The 25,730-nt window shown below is 47.5% G+C and overlaps 1 protein-coding gene across 2 annotated transcripts in view; it reads left to right on the top strand.

Moving 5' to 3' along the window:
- The window catches only part of UNC13D (unc-13 homolog D), a 136,585-nt gene that overhangs the window by 7,413 nt on the left and 103,442 nt on the right, over window positions 1–25,730 (top strand). The window contains exon 1 of one of the 2 annotated variants that reach the window (XM_077251795.1): window positions 18,183–18,485. The exons of the other annotated variant lie outside the window; for it this stretch is intronic. Within the exon in view, the coding sequence (XP_077107910.1) occupies window positions 18,432–18,485 (54 nt within the window). The 5' untranslated portion in view covers window positions 18,183–18,431. Of the gene's footprint in view, window positions 1–18,182; window positions 18,486–25,730 lie in introns of those variants that run through there. 2 annotated transcript variants of the gene reach the window in all.

Below are 25,730 nucleotides of genomic sequence, written 5' to 3'. Positions count from 1 at the left end.
GGTTGGTTAGCCAACACCTGCTTATCCGTCTGGATCTTGAAGTCCCACAGGATTTTAGCCCTTTCCACCACTTTTTCTGGGGTCTCCCACCTGGACATAGGGGGACTTAGCCCATATGCTGTGCAGATGTTCTTGTATACAATTCCCGCTACTTGGTTGTGGTGTTCGGTATACGCTGTTCCTGCTTGCATTTTGCATCCTGCCACTATGTGTTGCACTGTTTCTGAGGTTTCTTTGCATAGTCAACACCTTGGGTCTTGTCTTGTGTGGTAGATTCCTGCTTCTATGGATCTGGGGTCTAAGGGGCAAAGTTTCTCCTTATGGAGAGTGACATACCAGCTCTGGCTTGTCAAGGTAAGGAGGCTTATTCGCCTCCTTGAGATACTGATTTGGCTTTTATCCTAAGTCATATTGCACGACTCGTTAAAGGGTTGATTGTGACTTGTAGAATCGCTACTTCCAACAGGTGGCGCTATAGAGTTTAAGTCCTCTTTCTCTCTGAAGAGGCAATTTGCATATTATATTTCCCAGAGGAATTTCCCAGGTCTTTTTGCATTGATGAGTTCACCAGTGCTTTTTTTCTTTCTCAGGATGTACCAAACTGTAGATTTTGCCACTCCTAATATTGTAGCAATTTCTCGGATGGGTTTTTCCTGTTTTCGCAGCTTAAGGATGGCTTGTTTCACCTGCATGAAGAGCTCCTTTGACCGCATGTTTACTTCACAGCAAAACCTTCCAAATGCAAGCACCACACCTCAAATCAACTCCAGGCCTTTTATCTGCTTAATGGAGCATGACATAATGAAGGGATCGCCCACACCTGTCCATGAAATAGCCTGGGAGTCAATTGTCCAATTACTTTTGGTCCCTTTAAAAACAGGGTGGCACAAGTTAAGGAGCTGAAACTCCTAAACCCTTCATCCAATTTTAATGTGGATACCCTCAAATGAAAGCTGAAAGTCTGAACTTCAACTGCATCTGAATTGTTTTGTTTAAAATTCATTGTGGTAATGTCTATAACCAAAATTAGAAAAATGTTGTCTCTGTCCAAATATATATGGACATAACCGTATATCGGTGCCAGCTAATTGCTTTCAATAGCTCTGTTTTTCTCTTGGGTTTCCTGTTGACATGCTTGTTTCTTCATTGCTCGCGATGCGTGGGATACGTTTTGATGAATTAATTTGACTATGAGCTATGGAACATGATATTGTCATACTGGAACTGAAATTTTGCACTTGATTGAATACTTGCATGTGTGCGCAGTGCACAGTATATGTCTTGTATAATATAGCACATTAATATGCAGCTAAGGCTACTTTCACACTTGCGTCGTGCACTGCACATCGCAATGCGTTGTTGTGGCTAAAAAACGCATCCTGCAAAATTGCTTGCAGGATGCGTTTTTTGTCCATAGACTAACATTAGCGACGCATTGCCACACGTCGCAACCGTCGTGCGACGGTTGCGTCGGACCGTCGGCACCAAAAATCGTTGCATGTAACGTTTTTTGGTGCGTCGTGTCCGCCATTTCCGACCGCACATGCGCGGCTGGAACTCCACCCCCTCCTCCCCGCACCTCACAATGGGGCAGCGGATGCGTTGTGCGGCACTTTCACTGCTTGCGTCGGTACGTCGCAACGACGCAATTCGTCGTGCGTCGTACAACGCTAGTGTGAAAGTAGCCTTACTGTAGCCTAAAAGAGCTTCGATACTCAAATAATGAATGTTCCGTAGCCAGGATTCAGATACAATGTGCCCTAGACTAGTCATCCACATAACCTAAAACCAAAGAAACTAGGTCTGTGCTTGGAATGGAATACCCAGATAGACTGTCGATTCTGCTGACCAGAGCTAGCTGCCTTATGGGCATATGTCAGGAGACCCAAGAAATTATATATATGTAAGGAGGTGGCAGGGACCCTCATGTGCTTCCTCTCTCCTGAACACTGAGCACATGTGTCACATGCGGCACCCTGAGAGTTATTCATGTTCACTAATGCTAATGTAATGTGTGGTTCCCTAATGTTGATTAATGTGTGTCATGTATTGTAATGTGATGCATTTGTTATATACTGTGTGTAAGCTTAGGGACAGTATAGGACCATAAGGGGATTAGAATAAAGGGGGTACAGTAGAGATAGAGAATAGGATAGATAAGAGTATTAGTTTAGACACAGTCAGCATGGAGTTAAGTAGATGGGAGGGGCGCAGAGCAGAGCAGCACAGAGCAGGGAGATATAGGACAGACACTTCCTGGTTCTGTCACAGACACCTGGGCAGTCTGCCCAAGGGGCAGAACGCATACAGTGAGACAGTTAAAGGCTGTGGGGGATAAGTCTGCAGATGGTAGTAAGGGCTGAAGAATAGTGTAGTTGGGCACCAGCTCAACAGGACCATCCCCAAGAAGGATCCGGAGTCTAAGACCGGGGCAGGAGCAGCTGAGATGGTGTTCCTGGCACCTTTCCCTACTGGAACTGAACAAGGGGCTGACAGGGAGCTGGTGATGTCGAAAGTACAGATGGGACACGAACTGTCCAAAGATGCTGCCCGGATGGCAGAGGAAAGGAAACCGCAGACAGGACTGAGTCTGGCTAGAGGTATGTCCGTGAACGCCGAGAGTAAAGAGAGAAATGACAGAGATATGGGAGAGGAAGGGAAAGTACAGTAAACGTTGCCCTGTATGAACTGTGCTGCTGATGTGAAGAATGCAGATAAGACGTATCTGTGTTTGAACTGTGCTGTCTGTGAAATGAATATGCTGCTGTCTAGTAAAGTTAAGCTGTTGGAAAAAGACCTCGTCTCTGAAGTGATTTACAGAGCTCATGAATTCGGAGCCAACATGGCAGCAGCTGAGGGGAATCTGACAGAGCCTGTGAGTGTGCTGTGGTGCATTCTGCACATGCAGTACAAGGAACTTTATTTATCTTTTCAAGTACAAGGTACCGGGGTGCTTACTGACTGTTGCTTAGTTAACTCGCTCACGACTACCACCCTGTGCCACCTTGTTACATATACACCATATTATAGTCAATAAAGTCCTTCGGGTGGCCTTTGCCTCTGTTGTATGATGATCTGACCTCGGCATCAATTTGATTTCTCTGTTCCTAGAACATAACAGAGAAACAGTATTACCCAACACAGGTGTGAACAGGGTATGAGGAGTGAGCCCGTTAAAACAATTTGTTTCTGCCTCACATGCTTTGTTTAGTGATCCATGTTCTTGTGTTCTGAATGAATTTAGCCTTGGGTGGAGAGGCTTTGGTTCATACTGTTTTTACTTGTATATATTATGTTATCACCATTTAAACCACCAATTGCAACATGTCTGGAGGAACTTCTTGAAGAGAATGCCACGTCCTCTTGTGCTATCAGAAGGTTATAGGTATGCAGGGAAACATCTAGATTCAAGATCACAATTATTTCTTGCTTTCTATCTTCTGAAACCTTTCTATTGATTTTTGTCACTTCTATCAATGCATATTTCATCAAATTATGACTGTACTTTAGGTTTGTGATCAGAATAAAAAGTGTGCATGAGTACAAGAAATATACAACATAAGGGCTCAGGCAGGGGTGGGATTCAGCCAGTTCTCCCCGGTTTGATGGAACGGCTTGTTAAAAAAGTAGCCGGTTCCCCGAACCGGGGAGATTCAGAGCCGCGATCCGGTACCACGCGTCCCAACCGTCCTTGTCCCGCACTGTGCAGAGCCGCACCCCAGGCTCCAGGTGCAGAGAGCCACACACCACATATATGGCTGCCGGAGGGGAAGAGTCAGGAGTCATATGATCAGGGGCCTAGGTGTATTTCAGGCCTCTGCTGTGCTGGTTGTCATGGTGCTGGACGACGGTAAGCTTATGTGTGGGGTCAGGAGTTGTTTACAGTGTTTACAGTGTGGATGTAGCAGAGCCGTGTGTGTGTACGAGGTGTGTGTGTGTGTACGAGGTGTACAGAGTGGAGCCATGTGTGTATGAGGTATATGGAGTGGAGCCGTGTGTGTGTACGAGGTGTGTATGTGTGCGTATGAGGTGTACGGAGCGGAGCCGTGTATGAAGTGTACGGAACGGAGCCATGTGTGTGTGTGTACGAGGTGTGTATGTGTGTGTATTGTCACCACCTCGCGGTCCGGAGCACCTACTTTCTCTTCCCCGCCTGTTCTTACCTCCTCCGGTCCTGTCCTGAGCCAGCAGGGTCACGCTCCGGTCGTCCGCCGGCGCTCCGGGGTCCGTCCCTGCAGACATGCTGCCCGGGTCCTTGCTCCCTTGTCTGCTGCACTTCCTCCTTCCTCTCCCTCTCCTAGGGAGTGCATAGGGGGCGGGCAGGCGAGCTCTCTGGCTTCTTAAAGGGCCAGCCCGACCCTACTCTCCGCTCCTCCTCCCGGCCTATCACTTGGAGGCTGGAGGGATAAAAGGATCTCAGTCACTCCTGGTCGCCGCCTGGGCAACTTCTATTATCCTGTAGTTGCTTCTCCAGGTCTGGTCTTGCTTGTCTTTCCAGTCCCATTTCCCTGTCTTACTCTGTGTACCTTTTTCCCTAGGTTCGAGCCTGGTCTTCTCAGCATCCTTAATCCCGGATCCTGTGCGGCTCCCTGCAGTCTTCTGCCTGCTTCCAAGTTCCTCATTCTGGCCTGTTTTGTCTCTTCATTTCTCCCCAACCTCCTAGGTCGGTTTAACACAGGTGTCTGCCTCATCGGACCCTCTATTGGTGGTCAAGGGGAAATCCCTGTATAGGGGTCACTCCAAGCCTTGGACTCCTTAGAGGCCCCCTGGTGTTTTGGTCCTGTGGCCTTCCTTTAGGGTGTCTTCCCTAGTATATTTGTATTTCAATACAATAAAGCGTTTTAACCTGCTTTCCTAGTCTGGCTCTCCCTTCCTGGTATCAGCAACCGTTGTATTTGCGGTCCAGTGGGTCCACCCGATAGATCCATCGATAGGGCGTGACAGATATTGCCCAGGCCATGGACCCCGCTGATGCCAGGTTCAATGCTCAGAGGGAGCTCGCTAGTCTCCGCCAGAGCCAGGAACAGGTCGTTGCGTTCATGCGGACCCTTGAGGTCCGTCTAGGTTCCCCTCAGGGGGTGGATGCATCTTACTCCTCTCATCTTGCAGATCTCCATCAGGAGCTAGATCAACAAGGACGGATGCAGACCCAGATGCTGAATTACATGACGTCTGTGGACGAGCGGCTCTCGAATCTGCAGCGGTCTCCTCCTGCCCCGGTTGCTGCACCCGTGTTGGATCCCGGTGCCATAGGAGGCGTCTTCTCTTCCCCTCGCCTCTGCAAACCCACCAGGTACTCTGGGGATCCAAAAATGTGCAGGGGTTTCATCAACCAATGCCAGCTGCATTTCAGGCTTCTCCCTCATCAATACCCTACGGATGTGGCGAAAGTGGCCTTTCTGGCATCACACCTGGAGGGCGAGGCCTTGGCCTGGTTCAACCCACTACTAGAGAGAGAGGATGCCATTGTATCCGATCTGCGGGCCTTCTTGGACACCTTCCGGAAGATCTTTGATGAACCAGGTCGGGTGGCTTCGGCCACGGAGGAGTTGTTCAATTTACAGCAAGGTACTCTCTCGGTTGGCCAATACGCCATACAGTTTCGCACTTTGGCTTCGGAGCTTCGCTGGTCTGATGAGCCCCTGATTGGTGTCTTCCGGAGAGGGTTATCCAGTTGCCTGAAGGACGAGCTTGCCGTACGAGACCTTCCCGGTACCCTGGACGAATACATCTCCCTTGCCGTCCGGATGGACTGCCGCCTACAAGAACGCACCAAGGAGAGAACCCAGGAGAGAAGACCTCCTCGATTGGCACCCTCTTTTCAGAGGCCCCTGTTACCAGGTAACGCTTCATCTGCCGTAGCACCCGAACCCATGGAGGTGGATCGTCTCCGGCTGAGTCCCCGGGAGCGTGAGGAAAGAGTCGCCCGGAGGTTGTGTCTCTATTGTGGTGGCTCCAACCACTTCCGCCGGCAATGTCCCAGAAGACCGGAAAACTCCTCCACCTAGGACAGGTAAGAGAGGCCATCCTAGGTGAGAGTGATACCTCTCAACCGTTAACTGTTTCCATACAGGTGAGAGTCGGTGACAGGCGGTTCTCAGAGTTGGCGTATTTGGACTCGGGATCTGCAGGTAACTTTGTTCAGCGAGACATGGCTCTCCGTCTCGGCATCCCTATACACCCCCTGCAGCATCCCCGCATCATCACCACCATTGACGGGAGACCCCTACAAGATTCCGTTGAGGGCATTACCAGTGAGGTGGAGCTTCAGATCGGGGCTCTCCATACTGAGAGGATTGTCTTTTACGTGCTACCCTCTCTCTCCCCGCCTTTCATGCTCGGTCTGCCATGGCTGCGTACGCATGAGCCAGTCATAGACTGGCGAAGTGGGGAGGTCCAGCGTTGGGGCTCGGCCTGCCATAGCCGTTGCCTGTTGTCCGTTCGGCCTATCTGTTTGCCTCCCTCACCTACGTCCTTGCCCGGACTTCCGGAAGCCTACTGGGCATATGCGGATGTCTTCGATAAACGAGAAGCAGAGGTCTTGCCTCCGCACAGGCCTTATGATTGTCCCATCGATTTGGTTCCAGGTGCTTCTTTTCCTACAGGATGAATCTACCCTCTGTCCCCTGCTGAGACTCAGGCGATGTCAGAATACGTCACTGACAGCTTGGCCCGGGGATTCATCCAGAGGTCCACATCCCCTGTTGGAGCCGGGTTCTTCTATGTGAAAAAGAAGGACGGGTCTTTGCGTCCTTGCATTGACTACTGCGGACTAAACGCCATCACGGTAAAGAATAAGCACCCACTGCCTCTTATTCCAGAGCTCTTCGATCGGCTCCGGGGAGCCCGGATATTCACCAAGCTGGATCTACGAGGGGCTTACAACCTTGTCCGCATCCGGGCCGGTGACGAGTGGAAAACCGCCTTCAACACCCGTGATGGTCACTTCGAGTACCGGGTGATGCCCTTCGGACTGTGCAATGCACCAGCCGTTTTCCAGGAGTTCGTGAACGATGTCTTCCGTGACCTGCTGTATGTATGTGTAGTGGTATACCTAGATGACATCTTGGTTTTCTCCCCAGACCTACCCACACACAGAAGAGACGTCCGACGAGTTCTCCTTCGATTACGGGAGAACCGCTTGTACACCAAGTATGAGAAATGCCTCTTCGAGCGGACTTCCCTGCCATTCCTTGGATACATCGTCTCTGACTTTGGGCTGGAGATGGATCCTGATAAGGTGTCAGCCATCATGAACTGGCCTCGGCCGGTCGGAATCAAAGCCATCCAGCGGTTCTTGGGATTCGCCAACTACTACCGGCAGTTTATTCCGTACTTCTCGGATCTGGTCAAGCCCCTCACAGCACTCACACGCAAAGGAACACCTGCTAATGGATGGACTCCAGAGGCCGAGTGCTCCTTCCTGGCACTCAAACGGGCCTTCTCCTCCGCACCAGCCCTGCACAGGCCCGTCGCGGAGAAGCAGTTCTTTCTGGAGGTGGACGCATCCTCCACAGGTGCCGGGGCCGTCCTCACGCAGAAAGCCGCCTCCGGACGTATGGTCTCTTGCGGTTTCTTTTCGAAGGCCTTTTCCCCCTGTGAGAGGAATTACTTCATTGGTGACCGTGAGTTGCTTGCCATCAAAATGGTCTTGGAGGAGTGGCGTTACCTCCTAGAGGGAGCGGTGCACCCGGTGGTGATCTACACTGACCACAAGAACTTGGCCTATCTCCAGTCTGCCCTGAGGCTCAATCCTCGCCAGGCCCGTTGGTCCTTATTCTTTGCTCGGTTTGACTACCGTCTTCATTTTCGTCCCGCAGTTAAAAATATCAAGGCTGACGCTCTCTCCCGGTCTTTTCTTACCGACGATCAGGAGGAGGAACCTCGTCCCATCATCGATCCATCCAAGGTGATCATGGTTGCACCGCTCCGACTGTCGCAGGTACCCCCAGGTAAGACGCTGGTGCCCGAACTGAATCGAGAACGCGTCCTTTGCTGGGGACATTCCTCCTTACTAGCCGGTCACGCGGGTCTGACAAAGACTCTACAGTTGATCGGTCGGCACTACTGGTGGCCTGGGATGCGTCAAGAGGTGACAGACTACGTCTCTGCCTGTTCTTCCTGTGCCCGCAACAAGACCCCAAACGGCTTCCCGCCGGTCAACTCTTACCCTTGCCTATACCATCAAAACCATGGCAACACATTGCGATAGACTTCGTCACGGATCTTCTCGCATCCTCCGGGAATACTGTCATCTGGGTCGTGGTGGACAGATTTTCCAAGATGGGTCACTTCGTTTCTCTACCTGGTCTTCCTTCGGCACCCAAGCTGGCCGAGTTGTTTGTTCAACATATACTCCGGTTGCATGGGTTACCCTCCAACATTGTTTCCGATAGGGGAGTTCAATTCGTGTCCCGATTCTGGCGATCTCTCTGCAGAAAACTCGATATTGCCTTGGACTTCTCTTCGGCTTATCATCCACAGTCTAATGGACAAGTAGAACGGGTAAACCAGGTGTTGGCTGGTTTTCTACGGCACTTTGTCAACGCACACCACGACAACTGGACGTCCCTACTGCCTTGGGCGGAGTTCTCGTACAATAATCATGTTGGTGAGTCCTCACGTAACACTCCATTTTTTATTGTATATGGGCAGCACCCGAGGATCCCGACTCCCTTGGATATCACGACTTCCAATTCTGCAGCAGAGGCCGTGGCCCGCGACTTCGCCAACATCTGGAACAAAACTCGTGTAGCTCTTGAGAAAGCATCCCAGCGTATAAAGGACCATGCCGACAAGAGAAGACTTGATGCCCAGATGTTTCAACCGGGTGACAAGGTATGGTTATCAGCCAAGTACGTCCGCCTTAAGGTGCCCTCCTTCAAGCTTGGACCTCGGTACATCGGACCGTTCGAGGTATCCCGGAGACTCAACGATGTGTGCTATCGGCTACGACTGCCTCCTTCTCTGCGAATACATAATTTTTTCCACCGTTCCCTCCTCAAGCCTGTGATCCTCAACCGCTTCTCCCAGGATCCGGGAGAGCGTCCTCCTCCGATCTCGGCCGATAACGAGTATGAGGTCAGTGCCATTCTAGACGTGAAGAAGAGAGGGCATGCCACATGGTACCTGGTCGACTGGAAGGGGTTTGGTCCTGAGGAGAGGTCCTGGGAACCGGAGGTCAACGTCCATGCTCCTCGTCTCCTACGTCGGTTCCTTGCCAGTCGCCGCCCGGGGGGGCCTGGAGGGGGGTAGGACTGTCACCACCTCGCGGTCCGGGCGCCTACTTTCTCTTCCCCACCTGTTCTTACCTCCTCCGGTCCTGTCCTGAGCCAGCAGGGTCACGCTCCGGTCGTCCGCCGGCGCTCCGGGGTCCATCCCTGCAGACATGCTGCCCGGGTCCTTGCTCCCTTGTCTGCTGCACTTCCTCCTTCCTCTCCCTCTCCTAGGGAATGCATAGGGGGCGGGCAGGCGAGCTCTCTGGCTTCTTAAAGGGCCAGCCCGACCCTACTCTCCACTCCTCCTCCCGGCCTATCACTTGGAGGCTGGAGGGATAAAAGAATCTCAGTCACTCCTGGTCGCCGCCTGGGCAACTTCTATTATCCTGTAGTTGCTTCTCCAGGTCTGGTCTTGCTTGTCTTTACAGTCCCATTTCCCTGTCTTACTCTGTGTACCTTTTTCCCTAGGTTCGAGCCTGGTCTTCTCAGCATCCTTAATCCCGGATCCTGTGCGGCTCCCTGCAGTCTTCTGCCTGCTTCCAAGTTCCTCATTCTGGCCTGTTTTGTCTCTTCATTTCTCCCCAACCTCCTAGGTCGGTTTAACACAGGTGTCTGCCTCATCGGACCCTCTATTGGTGGTCAAGGGGAAATCCCTGTATAGGGGTCACTCCAAGCCTTGGACTCCTTAGAGGCCCCCTGGTGTTTTGGTCCTGTGGCCTTCCTTTGGGGTGTCTTCCCTAGTATATTTGTATTTCAATACAATAAAGCGTTTGAACCTGCTTTCCTAGTCTGGCTCTCCCTTCCTGGTATCAGCAACCGTTGTATTTGCGGTCCAATGGGTCCACCCGATAGATCCATCGATAGGGTGTGACATGTATGAGGTGTACGGAGCGGAGCCGTGTGTATGAGGTGTACGGAGTGGAGCAGTGTGTGTGTGTACGAGGTGTGTATGTGTGTGTATGAGGTGTACAGAGCGGAGCTGTGTGTATATAAGGTGTACGGAGCGGAGCCGTGTGTGTGTACGAGGTGTACAGAGCGGAGCCATGTGTGTATGAGGTGTACGGAGCGGAGCCGTGTGTGTGTGTGTACGAGCTGTGTATGTGTGTTTGTGGTGAAAGGAGTGGAGCCATGTGTGTGTGTGTACGAGGTATACAGACCGGAGCCATGTGTGTATTAGGTGTATGGAGTGGAGTCGTGTGTGTACGAGGTGTGTATGAGGTGTACGGAGTGGAGCCGTGTGTGTATGAGGTGTATGGAGCAGAGCCGTGTGTGTGTGTACGAGGTGTCTATGTGTGTATGAGGTGTACGGAGTGGAGCCGTGTGTGTATGAGGTGTACGGAGCGGAGCCGTGTGTGTGTATGAGGTGTACGAAGCGGAGCCGTGTGTGTGTGTGTACGAGCTGTGTATGTGTGTTTGTGGTGAAAGGAGTGGAGCCATGTGTGTGTGTGTACGAGGTATACAGACCGGAGCCATGTGTGTATTAGGTGTATGGAGTGGAGTCGTGTGTGTACGAGGTGTGTATGAGGTGTACGGAGTGGAGCCGTGTGTGTATGAGGTGTATGGAGCAGAGCCGTGTGTGTGTGTACGAGGTGTCTATGTGTGTATGAGGTGTACGGAGTGGAGCCGTGTGTGTATGAGGTGTACGGAGCGGAGCCGTGTGTGTGTATGAGGTGTACGAAGCGGAGCAGTGTGTGTATGAGGTGTACGGAGAAGAGCCGTGTGTGTATGAGGTGTACGGAGCTGAGCCGTGTGTGTATGAGGTGTACGAAGCAGAGCAGTGTGTGTGTATGAGGTGTAAGGAGCAGAGCCATGTGTGTATGAGGTATACGGAGCAGAGCCATGTGTGTGTATGAGGTGTACGGAGCGGAGCCGTGTGTGCATTATTATACAGTATGGAGCATCATGTGTGGCCATTATACAGTATGGAGCATCATGTGTGGCCATTATATAGTATGGAGCACTATGTGTGGCCATTATACAGTATGGAGCATCATGTGTGGCCATTATACAGTATGCAGCACTATGTGTGGCCATTATACAGTATGGAGCATCATGTGTGGCCATTATACAGTATGGAGCACTATGTGTGGCCATTATACAGTATGGAGCATCATGTGTGGCCATTATAAAGTATGGAGCACTGTGTGGCCATATTTTTTTGTTTATAATAATTGTTTATGAAACACTGTGATCAGCAGTGCTAAATGGGTGTGGTTGGGATGTGGATATGGCTGTGACTAGTTGTGAAATGGGTGTGGTCAGAGGCGTGACCTAAAATTTGCCACAGCGCGCCGCATACTTTACCTTCTTTCCCTTCTTAAAAAGTTGGAGGTATGATTTGACTGCGCCCCTACTTGTATATGTTTGAGGAAAAGGTGTGTAAATTGGTGTGGCTTAAAAAATGGGTGTGGTTTTCCTACACACAAACACAGAACCTGTTGTTAAAAATTTGAATCCCACCCCTGGGCTCAGGTACTCTGCAATATTATTGGCTTGAACAACCACCGAGCTTTACTGAGCTGTGATATGCTGCTCAAAAACCACCTTATTGTATGCCTCTGTTTTTACCCAAGGCACACAAAGGTTTCTTTTTGATTCCATGTGACTCAGAATAAAAGTGTGCAGTTAAATGTTGCAATAGGAAGATTAGTCTCCACTTTCATTACTACTGTCTTAATCCGATGAATTTGTCTGACACAACCCTTCCTCATTATGCCTTTACCTGCACTAATCCATTTGTGCTCTGTATCAGCCACAAATCTCTTCACAGTACGATGATCACAATTAAGTTTTTGTGAAATATCTCATGTTTTTATTCCTTGTCTAAGGTATTGCACGATTAGATGCTTTTCACCAGCAGAGAGATCCTTTTTCTTTCCCATATTCCTTGAAACTTGTGACCTACTTAAAAATGTTAAATTCTTTCTTAAGTTGTTTTACTTTATTTGTGATCTCCTGGCTAACTACCGTATATACTCGAGTATAAGCCGACCCGAGTATAAGCCGACCCCCCTAATTTTGCCACAAAAAACTGGGAAAACTTATTGACTCGAGTATAAGCCTAGGGTGGAAAATGCAGCAGCTACCGGTGAATTTCAAAAATAAAAATAGATGCTCCATACCGTTCATTATGGCCCCATAGATGCTCCTTATGTGTATGAGGTGTGCCACATATAATGCTCTGCACCGTTCATTATGGCCCCATAGATGCTCCATATAAAGCTGTGCCATATATAATGCTCTGCACCGTTCATTATGGCCCCATAGATGCTCCACATAAAGCTGTGCCACATATAATGCTCTGCACCGTTCATTATGGCCCCATAGATGCTCCATATAAAGCTGTGCCACATATAATGCTCTGCACCGTTCATTATGGCCCCATAGATGTGCCATAGAAAGCTGTGCCCCATATACAATGCTCTGCACCGTTCATTGTTGCCCCATAGATGTGCCATAGAAAGCTGTGCCCCATATACAATGCTCTGCACCGTTCATTGTTGCCCCATAGATGTGCCATAGAAAGCTGTGCCCCATATACAATGCTCTGCACCGTTCATTGTTGCCCCATAGATGTGCCATAGAAAGCTGTGCCCCATATACAATGCTCTGCACCGTTCATTGTTGCCCCATAGATGTGCCATAGAAAGCTGTGCCCCATATACAATGCTCTGCACCGTTCATTGTTGCCCCATAGATGTGCCATAGAAAGCTGTGCCCCATATACAATGCTCTGCACCATTCATTGTTGCCCCATAGATGTGCCATAGAAAGCTGTGCCCCATATACAATGCTCTGCACCGTTCATTGTTGCCCCATAGATGTGCCATAGAAAGCTGTGCCCCATCTATAATGCTGCTGCTGCAAAAATAGTACGTCATCGCGCCCTCTGACCTGAACAGTCAGAGCAAGAGGACGGGAAGACGGAGCCGCGCCCGGCGTGTGGAACGGGGACAGGTAACTATGTAATACTCACCTGCTCCTGGCGTCCCTGGCTCCTTATCCCGGACAGATGGTCTCCGGGTGCCGCAGCCTCTTCCTCTGTCAGCGGTCACCGTTACCGCTGATTAGAGGAATGAATATGCGGCTCCACCCCTATGGGAGTGGAGTCCATATTCATAACTTTAATGAGCGGTCCCACGTGACCGCTGAACAGGGGACGAGCTGCGGCACCGAAGACCGTGGGACGGGCAGGGGGAGCACCGGGACTAGGTGAGTATGCGACAGTCCTCTCTCCCCCTCACCCGCCAACCCCACCGCCGATTATGACTCGTGTATAAGCCGAGAGGGGCACTTTCAGCCCAAAAATTTGGGCTGAAAATCTCGGCTTATACTCGAGTATATGCGGTAATTATCACAGGTGTTTGAGATTGATTTCAGTGGTCCAAAGAGCCCTGAGACACAATAGCTTCCAGGAATTCACTTGAAAAATAAAAAATTACATATGCTACACTTCAACCTAATTTGCATAATAATTTGTATATGAATATCGCTATACTCGTAAAAACGTAAGATAATTAGTTAATATATTTTCATGAAAAAGCGTAAAAGTTATCCAATCACACCAAAGCATAACTCACATGGATGGTCCCTCGTTTCAAAGGGAATCTGTCTCCCCAAAATTCGCCTATAAGCTAAGGCCACCGGCATCAGGGGCTTAGCTACAGCATTCTGTAATGCTGTAGATAAGCCCCCGATGTCACCTGAAAGATAAGAAAAACAAGTTATATTATACTCACCCAGGGGCGGTCCCGATGCGGTCCGGTCCGATGGGCTTCGCGGTCCGGGTCCAGCACCTCCCATCTTCATACAATGATGTCCTTTTCTTTGCTTCCTGCCGCGACTCCTGCGCAGGCGTACTTTATCTGCCCTGTTGAGGGCAGAGCAAAGTACTGCAGTGCACAGGTGCCGGGCCTCTCTGACCTTTCTTCTCCTTTTGCATCAACTACTGCATCAATGCAGTGTGGCATGGAGACGATCAGCTTTTGGCACTGCTGAGGTGTTATAGAAACCCAGGTTGCTTTGATAGCAGCCTTCAGCTCGTCTGCATTGTTGGGTCTGGTGTCTCTCATTTTCCTCTTGACAATACCCCATAGATTCTCTATGGGGTTCAGGTCAGGCGAGTTCGCTGGCCAATCAAGCACAGTGATACTGTTGTTTTTAAACCAGGTATTGGTACTTTTGGCAGTGTGGACAGGTGCCATACCCTACACCAGCAGATGACATGGCTCCTCAAACCATCACTAATTGTGGAAACTTCACACTAGACCTCAAGCAGCTTGGATTGTGGCCTCTCCACTCTTCCTCCAGACTCTGGGACCTTGATTTCCAAATGAAATGCAAAATTTGCTTTCATCTGAAAACAATGAGCAACAGTCCAGCTCTTTTTCGCCTTGGCCCAGGTAATGGATACATTTGTGTGTGGTGGCTCTTGAAGCAATGGCTGCGGTTTTCCCGGTTGCTTGTTCACCTTCTACTACCACACTTTTTCCTTCTACTCAACTTTCCATTAATATGCTTGGATACAGCACTCTGTAAACAGCCAGCTTCTTTAGCAATGAATTTTTATGGCTTACCCTCCTTGTGGAGTGTGTCAATGTTGTGAATTCTGTTCTTGGGCTCCCTCCTGTGGTTGTAAATGGTACTTTTGGGAGTTCTGCCCTTGGGCTCCCTCTGGTGGGTTTGAGTGGAACTGCTGCTCCTGGAATTTGGCCTGGCAGCTGACTTCACTAATCGGCTCCCTTGGCCTTGGTATTTAACAGGGCTCTGGTCTGTAATTCATGCCAGCTGTCAATGTTCTTCTAGGTTAGACTCAGTCTTCTCCTTGGATTTCTCTGATGGCCTGTCCATGTCAGCATAAGATAAGTTCTTGCTAGTTCTTGTACTTACTGTTCAGTTTAAAGTTATGTCTCTTTTTGTCCAGCTTGTCATCATGAAACATTCAGGCTAGCTGGAAGCTCTGGGGAAGCAGAGTTGCCCTTCCACACCGTGAGTCGGTGTGGAGGTTATTTTTGTAATCTCTACGTGGATTTTTAGGTTCTATATACTGACCGCACAGTGCCCTTCCCTATTTCTGTCTATCTAGTCAGAGTTGGCCTCCTTTGCTAAAATCTGTTTTCATCCCTGCGTTTGTCATTTCCCTCTCCACTCACAGTCAATATATGTGGGGGGCTATCTTTCCTTTGGGGAATTTCTCTGAGGCGAGATAGTTTTCTATTTCCATCTTTAGGGGTAGTTAGTTCTTAGGCTGTGAAGAGGCGTCTAGGGAGTGACAGGAACGTCCCACGGCTATTTCTAGTGTTTGTGTTAGGATTAGGGATTGCGGTCAGTAAAGCTACCACCTCCTCAGAGCTTGTTCATGATCTATTTTACCCACCAGGTCATATCAGTGCTGCTCCATACCCACCAGGTCATATCAGTGCTGCTCCGTTCCCACCAGGTCATATCAGTGCTGCTCCGTACCCACCAGGTCATTTCAGTGCTGCTCCGTACCCACCAGGTCATATCAGTGCTGCTTCGTTCCCACCAGGTCATATCAGTGCTGCTCCGTTACCACCAGGTCATAACAGTCAATGACTGTCCCCTGGACTTCTGTCAAGACAGCAGTCTTCTCCATGATTGTGGAGACTACTGAAATAGACTAAGGGACCTTTTTAAATGCTTAGGAAGCCTTTGCAGGTGTTTTTTGTTAATTATTCTCATTTACTGAGATAATGACTTTTGGGTTTTCATTGACTGTAAGCCATAATCATCAACATTAACAGAAATAACCGCTTGAAATAGATCACTCTGTTTGTAATAACTTTATATAATATACGAGTTTCACTTTTTGTATTAAAGAACTGAAATAAATTAACTTTTTAATGATATTCTAATTTAGTGAGAAGCACTTGTATGTATATGTATGTATATTGGCCACATAGCGCATTTGTGCACCTGTATATACATTTAATATTAAAGTTGTGCTGCCCTTTTTTTATGTTTTTTAATTGGTATCAGAGTACGACATCCCCAGTGTTGCACAAGTCATGAATGAAATGAGGAAAGGACACCTAGCTGTAGATAGCTGTTTAATTGTTCTTGCTCCTGATTAGTAAGAGCTTGGTACTTATTTGCTAGGTAAGTAGCCTTTCAGCTAGGTATCAGAGTGACACTCTGCCTCTTAAGTAAAATTTAATTTTCAGCTTTTGGGTGAAGATCTTCTTTAGTCACTTTAGCATTACATTTTTTTTATATTATACACATGGACAAGCTGATATAAAACCGAAAACCTTGAGAAACATTCATCACCTTCAGTTATATTTGTTTTTACTAGATTATTTTTAAGTATTGTGTTTGCTTTATTCCTGATGGCCTAGGACATATGGCTATGACTAGGTCCTATGTAAGAAAGTCATGTGACCGAAGTAGAGTGCCCGCTAGGACCTTGAGGTACTCGGGCCAGGTCCTCGGGCCAGGTCCGGTGGTCATTAAGGGAGTAGTCACGGTGGCAGTGATCCGGTCCATGGCCCTGGGCGTCCAAGTTAAAGGGAAGGTCTTTAAAGGGGTTGTTGTGGATAAAGAGTAAAGTTTGTTCATGATGCCACCTGTGGGATTCGGTCAGGCATGACCGATGCTGCTTAAAGGGTTCCATTGGGGATGATGTTATTGCAGCAGGGATGATATGGCTTTCCACAGGTGAAGCTTAGTCCCCAGGGCTCCCGTTGTAGTAGGTAAAGATGACAGATGGTGTAGTGCCGGAAAGAATTAGAGGACACAAGGTTGCAGTCTCTTTACCTTTTACTGGTAGTATGCAGCCACAGTCCAGGGTACGGATCACAGGTGATGGTGAGGCCCGGCCAGCCTGGAAGCGATTCGGAATTCCCCTAGCCAGGTGGGGTTGAAAGCCTTCCTTATTCTATGTTGTAGTCCCTTGCTGCCTAAGGCTTCACACAAAGTCCTCACTTTCTCTCTCTGTCCTATTAACAGGACAATATCCGTATTACAGGTAACTCGAGCGTTTTTACAGGTGCCCCTACTTGCAGCGACTCCGGACTCTATATGCTGCTGTGCCTTCAGATGTAATGGTGGACAGGCGACTTGGAATCTCCTGCCTGCCGGATTCTGCTTTGGGGCATACAGTTACCCCCACAACCTCGGAATTCCGGCTTTCGGTTACTTGTGCCAATTCTGGAGTGAGCCCTCTCGCAGCTTCACTCCCAGTATCTTTCTTCTCCTTTGCCGCTTCTCCCCTCAGTCTCTCACAGACTGCTCTGTCTTTCTCTTCTCTTTCCAGGAGCTACAGAACCACATGTCTGCACTCTGCACGGCCCCAGCTTTCCACTCCTCACTCCTTACTCCTCTCTGACAGACTCTCTCTCACAGACTGACTAACTCCTCCAGCCAGAATATATTTAGGGAAGTACCCCTGAAACTGGGTCTCGAGATCCCCCTTCTGGCCTGGAGTCAGAACAGTGTTGTATGCACTGGTTACCTCTTAAAGGGATCCTTGTCGCTTCCAAGCATAGCATCACCCTCCCTGTGAGGAAGGCAACACCACTGTGACAACCGAACTCCTGGGGTGTCACAGAAGCATAATAACATGGCTTGTGTGTGATTTTAGTTATTCATTTTTTTTCTTTTTATCTTTTGTGTTTTTTTTGTGCAAAAAAGTGATCTGTTTATATGAATGTTTGTATTTACTGCATAAGTACCCCATGAAACTGCATCTAGTGTTTCATGTACATCCCACTTTCGGTAGTTGTGGTAACCCCAACCAGATATTAAGTTAATTTTTTTCTTTATTCCAATAGTTTGACCAATGAGGGGATAAGGCAATGGATTTAGGGGCTTTCCTCCTCCCCATCACGTCTATGTCAGTCCGATATATCATACACTTACTGCTTCACTTCCTCAGAACAGATAAACTTGTGGTTTCCTCTTTGAAACTGTAGAATTATGAGAAACACTAGATGAGTGAGGACCAGAACTGCCAGAAATAAGAGAATTGTGACGACCACGTATGAGGCCATCATGAAGGGTGGTGGTGTGCATTTGTTCTGAGAAGTCCAGTAGCTAGAATCTTTTTTACTTTGAATGTAGATAGGGACATATTAGAGTAGTGACAGTCACAGTACATATCAGTAACAGCTACACAGTTGCAAGCGCCTGATTATCTGGACAGGAAGGTGCCCAATGAAATAGTAGAGTCTGTACAACATTTTTTTAGAACATATGGATTCCCCAGACATCTCTAGTGATGATTCATCACCGGAAAATAACTCAGAGGTAAGTTATAATCACTTATATGGTTGTGTACATTATTGCTTATTTTCATGTCTGCCCTTACAATTCTAAAATTATTTTTTTGCACTTCGCATAATCAGTGTGTATGTAACAAAATCAGCTCTGTCGATTTTATTGGTTTCTGGAGAGGATTGCCTCCAGATGAAGTTTTTGTATCCTTCTAAAGCTGACACAGCTATTAGATCAAACTTGGCCAAATTCACAAAGGGGGTCTTCTGATAGTAGATGTTGGATGGAGGGAAGTAGAATCAGTAATATTTGGATTGTATTGTTCATACTAGGCCAGGGGATTATTTCCTTCCCCAATTAACATCAATATGCATTTATAAGCTGATATGAGTCATGGTTGCCAACCATCCAAAAATTCCTAGACAATCCATAAAAACAAAATACCTTGTTCCCCTGCTGGTAAAAAAATATTTACTGGCAATAACCTGACCTGATGAACAAGAAGATCGATTTCTCCTTCCCCTTCCTGCTCTCCTTGCACACAGTGATGTCAATCACTCCACTGTGGACTTGATACCAGCCCTCTCTTGAATTGAGTGAGTTTGCCAGGACTGGTTAGGCCACTATACACCCACACTAAACATTGGTTTGAAACATACTGAAGGAGCAATTAGTGCTACTATAGGAGTAATTTAAAATAGAATAAGGAGCTCCCCTAATACCTTCGAGGGGTAAATACTGCTGTCAGGTTCCCTTGATTGCAGTATTGTAGAGGCTTCCCTTTGACTGTCCCCTTACAACCACCAAACCATTTCACATTACCACCCCATTTCCACAGATCCCGACACAATAAACACTCATACCACCCTTCTTTGGATTAATTAGCCAAGTGGGCCTTTTATTATACAAACCTTACAACAATAAATAACGTGTAAGTAAGGAATTTGGTGGAAACCAATAAATAAAAATGAACCATCCAGCGTTTCCCCCAGGTGTAACAACAAGCTCGGTGGCACCTTTGTTGCCAGGAAACTTTTCCATAACACCGTCCACCAGGGACACCACCCAGAACATCCATGCATAAAGGAGAGGTTATCTTCCACCCGATGTACAGCCTCCCTACCACAATTTTGCCATCAACTCTAAGAACCCCCTCACCACCACTTTCAAAATGATCCAACAACACCCCTATCCACCATATTCCATAATCCAACCTTACTTGAACCCTCAAATAAAAGGACGAGAGGGCGGGTCCTTTACTTTTGGTGTCTCACGCTGATTAATTGCCCCCACCCCCTCTCAGATAATATATAGGTCTGCTCTATTATCAACACTCCTTCTCTTACCAGCCCCCTTAAACTTTTGACCCCACAGAGCCCACTCTTCTTCTATCTTTATTAATTTAACCCATGCTTGTAGTAGCTCACAAAAATCATAAACGTGTGGTCTCTATAAGTGCAATAATCATAGAAAAAAGATCTTAAAAAACTATTTTTATTAGGTATGCATTAAAAGGATGTATAACATCTAAAAACAGACATACATACAAAAAGGGGTTAGGATAATATAGAAAGATGAATTGAGGAAATACTAACCATACCCTACCCTGGTACCTATTCTGTAGCCTGCCTACCAGTGGAGATTGGCACTCTAGAGGGATTTGATAGTGGCGCCTAACTGCCTATCTGGTGATAATACACTGAAAATATGTGCCAAGAGTGAAATAACCATCTGAAACCAGTATACAAGTGAGACTTTATATAAATGATGGAGCATATAGAGTAGGTAGGTAGGTAGCTGAACGATCGTGTCGATGGGCTACAGCAGACTAGCAGCTGACCTCTCCCTACTTAATACCCTCCACTGTTCCCTACCTAACAGCGGAGGTTGCCACCCTAGGGAGAGCGATGTTGGCACCTCCACTCCTCAGCGGCTTCTTCTAATATCCCTGCAATGCCCTGATGTAAACCCTTGGGTGGCCGTCAATAGACTGCATGTAGCGTAGCCATAAGTCTATCAGGACAATCATCCACATTAATGGACTGCTATGTCATTTACAAAAGTTAGAAATGCCAGTAGGCTGTCAAAAAAAATAAAAAAATGGGAGGGATAATGAGGTAGCAAAAGAAAAAGGATAAAATCCTTCTATATACTAAAGACCAAAATCACCTCAAAAAATGTCTCAGGATGAGCTTTTGGCAGGTGATATTATCCTTTGATGAGTAGCTACGAATCCCTGCTCGCAAGTGGGCTGTCTACACATATGACATCTATCTCATCTCCAAGTCACTATAGCAGTAACCAGATACCCACTGCAGCCATCATGCTATAAACCTGCAATGTGACAAGTATCAGTGAGACACATAAAGTAGTGTTAGAAGTAGATGGTACTTATCATTAGATTCCTAGATGTAATGCCGCATCGCCTCGACGCGTTTCGCTATTCAGCTCATCAGGAGGCTTCAAAGATTCAAGACGGTATGATGCTGTGTTGGCTGCAGTGGGTATCTGGTTACTGCTATTGTAACTTGGAGATGAGATAGATGTCTTATACAGTGGGGAAAAAAGTATTTAGTCACGTACCAATTGTGCAAGTTCTCCCACTTAAAAAGATGAGAGGCCTGTAATTGACATCATAGGTAGACCACAACTATGAGAGTCAAAATGAGAAAACAAATCCAGAAAATCACCTTGTCGGATTTGGCAAGATTTCTTTTGCAAATTATAGTGGAAAATAAGTATTTGGTTATTAACAAAAGTTCATCTCAATATTTTGTTATATATGCTTTGTTGGCAATGAGAGGGGTCAAACGTTTTCTGTATGTCTTCATAAGGTTGGCACACACTGTTGGTGGTATGTTGGCCCATTCCTCCATGCAGATCTCCTCTACAGAAGTGATGTTTTGGGCCTGTAGCTGGGCAACACGGACTTTCAACTCCCTCCAAAGGGTTTCTATGGGGCTGAGCTCTGGAGACTGGCTAGGCCACTCCAGGACCTTCATATGCTTCTTACGAAGACACTCCTTCATTGCCTTGGCGGTGTGCTTGGGATCATTATCATGCTGAAAGACCCATTCACATTTCATCTTCAATGCCCTTGCTGATGGAAGCAGGTTTGCACTCAAAATCTCACGATACATGGCCCCATTCATTCTTTCATGTACACGGATCAGTCGTCTTGGTCTCTTTGCAGAGAAACAGCCCCAAAGCATGATGTTGCCACCCCCATGCTTCACATTCAGTATTGTGTTCTTTGGATGCAACTCAGCATTCTGTCTCCTCCAAACACGATGAGATTTGTTTCTACCAAACAGTTCTACTTTGGTTTCATCAGACCACATGACATTCTCCCAATACTCTTCTGGATAATCCAAATGTTCTCTAGCAAGCTTCAGACGGGCCCGGACATGTACTGGCTTAAGCAGGGGGACACGTCTGGCACTGCAGGATCTGAGTCCCTGGCGGCGTAGTGTGTTACTGATGGTAGCCTTTGTTATGGTGGTCCCAGTTCTATTCTATGCAGGTCATTCACTAGGTCTCCAGTGTCGTTATGGGATTTTTGGTCACTGTTCTTGTGATCATTTTGACCCCACGGGATGAGATCTTGCGTGGAGCCACAGAACAAGGAAGATTATCAGTGGTCTTGTATGTCTTCCATTTTCTTATTATTGCTCCCACAGTTGATTTCATCACATCAAGCTGCTTGCCTATTGCAGATTCAGTCTTCCCAGCCTGGTGCAGGGCTACAATTTTGTTTCTGGTGTCCTTCGACAGCTGTTTGGTCTTCACCATAGTGGAGTTTGGAGTGTGACTGTTTGAGGATGTGAACAGGTGTCTTTTATACTGATAACAAGTTAAAACAGGTGCCATTACTACAGGTAATGAGTGGAGGACAGATGAGCCTCTTAAAGAAGAAGTTACAGGTTTGGGAGAGCCAGAAATCTTGCATGTTTTTGGGTGACCAATACTTATTTTCCGCCATAATTTCCGAAATAAATCTTGCCAAATCAGACTAGGTGATTTTCTTGATTTGTTTTCTCATTTTAATTTTCATAGTTGTGGTCTACCTATGATGTCAATTACAGGCCTCTCTCATCTTTTTAAGTGGGAGAACTTACACAATTGTTGGCTGACTAAATACTTTTGCTACGCCATATGCTGGCCCAGCATGCAGAAGGGTTTTGTTTTTTTAGTATGTATATATAATATTCATTATGTTAACTTATTTGCAGGCCACTGAGGGATCAGTGACCTGTTAGCAGTCTTCTTTATGAATAGCTAATTAGAGCACCACATGAAGACCCCCCGGCAGGCACGCCCCGAAGCATGTAATTAACTCAAAACTGAAAATAAAATTAAATAACAACCACAAGATGGATTTCATCAACTAAGGTATCATTTTAATCAGTATAACAGCGCTGACCTGACACTGTCTGTAGGTTACTGTGCACAATCCTGCTGACAGGTTCCCTTTAAGTAAGCAATGCACATCAGATAGCTGTGGGCCCTACCTTTGTTCGGTGACTGTGATCTCTCCCGATCCCCTCACACACATGAAGGCTCAGTAAGGCTAGGGTCACATTGCGTTATGTGACCGCGTTTAACGGACTACGTTACACCGCGGCATAACGCGGTGTTAACGTAGTCCGTTAACGCCGCCATAGCCTGTAATGGTGAACGCGTCGCTAGCGCCCGCCCACATTGGGCGTGCGCTAGCGATGTGCCGTCATTTGAGTGACGGACCTCGGACGCTGCTTGCAGCGTCCGCGGCGCGCCCGAGGTCCGTTCCTCGCTAGTGCAGATCGGGGATCTGCGCTAGCGGGGACGCCGAACGCGGACCCTAGAGAAGCATTGCGTTAGCGCAATCCGCTAGCGCTATGCGCTTAACGGATTGCCCTAACGCAATGTGACCCTAGCAACCAAAACAAGGGGAATCAGGTGTTTGAAATTAAATGATCTTCTTTCACTAAAAATCATCAGTTGGAGGAGAGTCAAGAGGCCCTGTACACATCAGATCGTTTGCTGGACCCACCAAAATCGTCAGGTTGCTCTAATGTGTATTGAGGCTTTTATAATCTCCAGGAAGTGACAGAGACCAGATATCAGGGAGTAACAGGGGAAAGCTATACAGAGCTCTACATGTGTTTATTGTAGTTTTTATTTGTGCCATTTTGGGATAAATAATGGAGTACTTTTTTTTAGACAGTATGAATAAGAACTACAAATTTACCATTCTCTGATCTGCTGTAATCATGTGATAATTTCTTTGTAGCTTATTGTGAAAATACCAAATATTTTTTTTTCATAAAATATATATGTGTGTCTGTTTTTGGTAAATCCTAATTTTACTGCAATCAATTAAAATGTCATTATCAGATGATACATTCCCTTTATAGCTGTTTTCAAGCATGGAGAACGCACAATATTGAAGTGTGCCCTGGATTGGTGCAATTTGAGGAAATAATCAATTTCCTTGGTAATGAAAGCTTGTTGAACAACATCCCACCCACTCTATGGTTGTTCTGACCCTAGCTTCTCAACGAGCTCATTGACCCAGGGCATCGGATATGCGTTGAACTTGGACGCCTCATTTAGCTCCCTGTAGTCATTACAGAAATGCCACTCTCTATCCAGCTTTGGCACAAGGACAATGGGGCTGGACCAGCCGATCTTTGACTCCTCGATGATGCTCAGGCTCAACATTTTCCTCAATTCCTTGGAGATCACCTCACGGCGGGCTTTGGGAATCCGATACAGCTTTTGGTTCACCCTCACATGCGGTTCTGTCAGGATTTCATGCTCCACAACCTGCATACATCCTGGCAACTCCGAAAACAGGTCCCAGATTCGCCGAAGCAGCTCTCGGCACTGTTGCTTCTGTGCCAGCGACAGTGTCTCTGCCACTGTGACATCTTCGACCTTGGCTTCAAGATTGGTCCCCAGACACGTAGCTTCCACTGGTTTCCTGTCTCACCACATTATTAAGAGGCTGATGCGGCACACCTAATACAGATTTCTTGTCCCTGGCTGGTGGACTTTGTAGTTGATGTCACTCGACTTTTCGACAACCTCACATTGCCCTTGCCACTTGGCCAACATATGTATCAACACCAACATATGGTGTCCAGGGCTAAACTGTCTCAGTCTTGCTGACTAATTGTAGACCCTGGCTTGGGCCTCTTGTGCTTGAACGAGTCTCTCCATCACAGTCGGCATCACCTTCGTTATACTGTCCTGCATCTGGGCCACATGCTCAATGATGCTCCGGTGGGGGGTAACCTTTGTTTCCCAGGTCTCCTTTGCAATATCCAGAAGTCCCCGAGGGTACCGTCCATATAGCAGCTCAAAAGGTGAGAACCCGTAGAGGCCTGTGGGACTTCCCTGATAGAGAACAACAGGTATGGCGGTAGACCATCCCAGTCTTGGCCATCCTTCTCCACGACCTTGTTAATCATGGATTTTGAAATCTTATTGAACCTCTCCACCAGACCGTCTGTCTGCAGGTTGTACACCGACGTCTGGAGTTGTGTAATCTGGAGAGCCTAACACAAATCCCTCATCACTTTGGACCTAAAAGGAGTTCATTAGTCTGTCAGAATATCCTTTGGCAAGCCCGTCCAGGAGAAAATATGAACTAGCTTTCGGGCTATACTCCTGGCGGAGGAGTTTGTCAGTGGTATTGCCTCCGAGTACCATGTTGCATAGTCCATCACCACTACGATATATTGTTGACACCTGGCGGACTTAACTAGAGGCCCTACAAGGTCCATGGCAATCCAGTCAAAGGCACCTCTATAATGTGAAACGGTACTAGGGGACTCCAGAAGTGGGATGCATGAGCAGTTAGCTGACATGTAGGGCAGGACTAGTAGTAGTTAACAATCTCTCTGTGACATCCAGGCCAGTAGAACCTCTGAAGGACCCTTTCTTGAGTTTTGTCTACTCCCAGATGCCCACCCAAGACATAAGAATGGGCCAGGTCTAGTACCCTACGCCTATAGGGACCCGGTACGAACAACTGCTCTGCCACTTCCTCTTTTAGTTTAGTGACCCAATATAGCAGCTCCTCATTTAAAGCAAAATGTGGAAACCTGGTGTCAGCCCCCGGCTCTTGAGCAACCCCATTTATCACAGCCACATTGTCAAATGCCCCTTTTAGCATAAGATCCCGCGCATTTGAGCAGTCCCAATATTTCCTCCAGAAACCCCCAGTTCAGGATTCTCGGCCACCTTCTTGTTCTTGTCAACAGCAAGGGCACATAGGGGGAACTCATCCGT

The sequence above is a fragment of the Ranitomeya variabilis genome, chromosome 4 (genome assembly GCF_051348905.1).
Source record: "Ranitomeya variabilis isolate aRanVar5 chromosome 4, aRanVar5.hap1, whole genome shotgun sequence".
In the NCBI taxonomy this organism is placed as follows: Eukaryota; Metazoa; Chordata; class Amphibia; order Anura; family Dendrobatidae; genus Ranitomeya; species Ranitomeya variabilis.
Note: the sequence above shows the minus strand (reverse complement) of the source record. Positions and strands in the feature narration are given on the sequence as shown.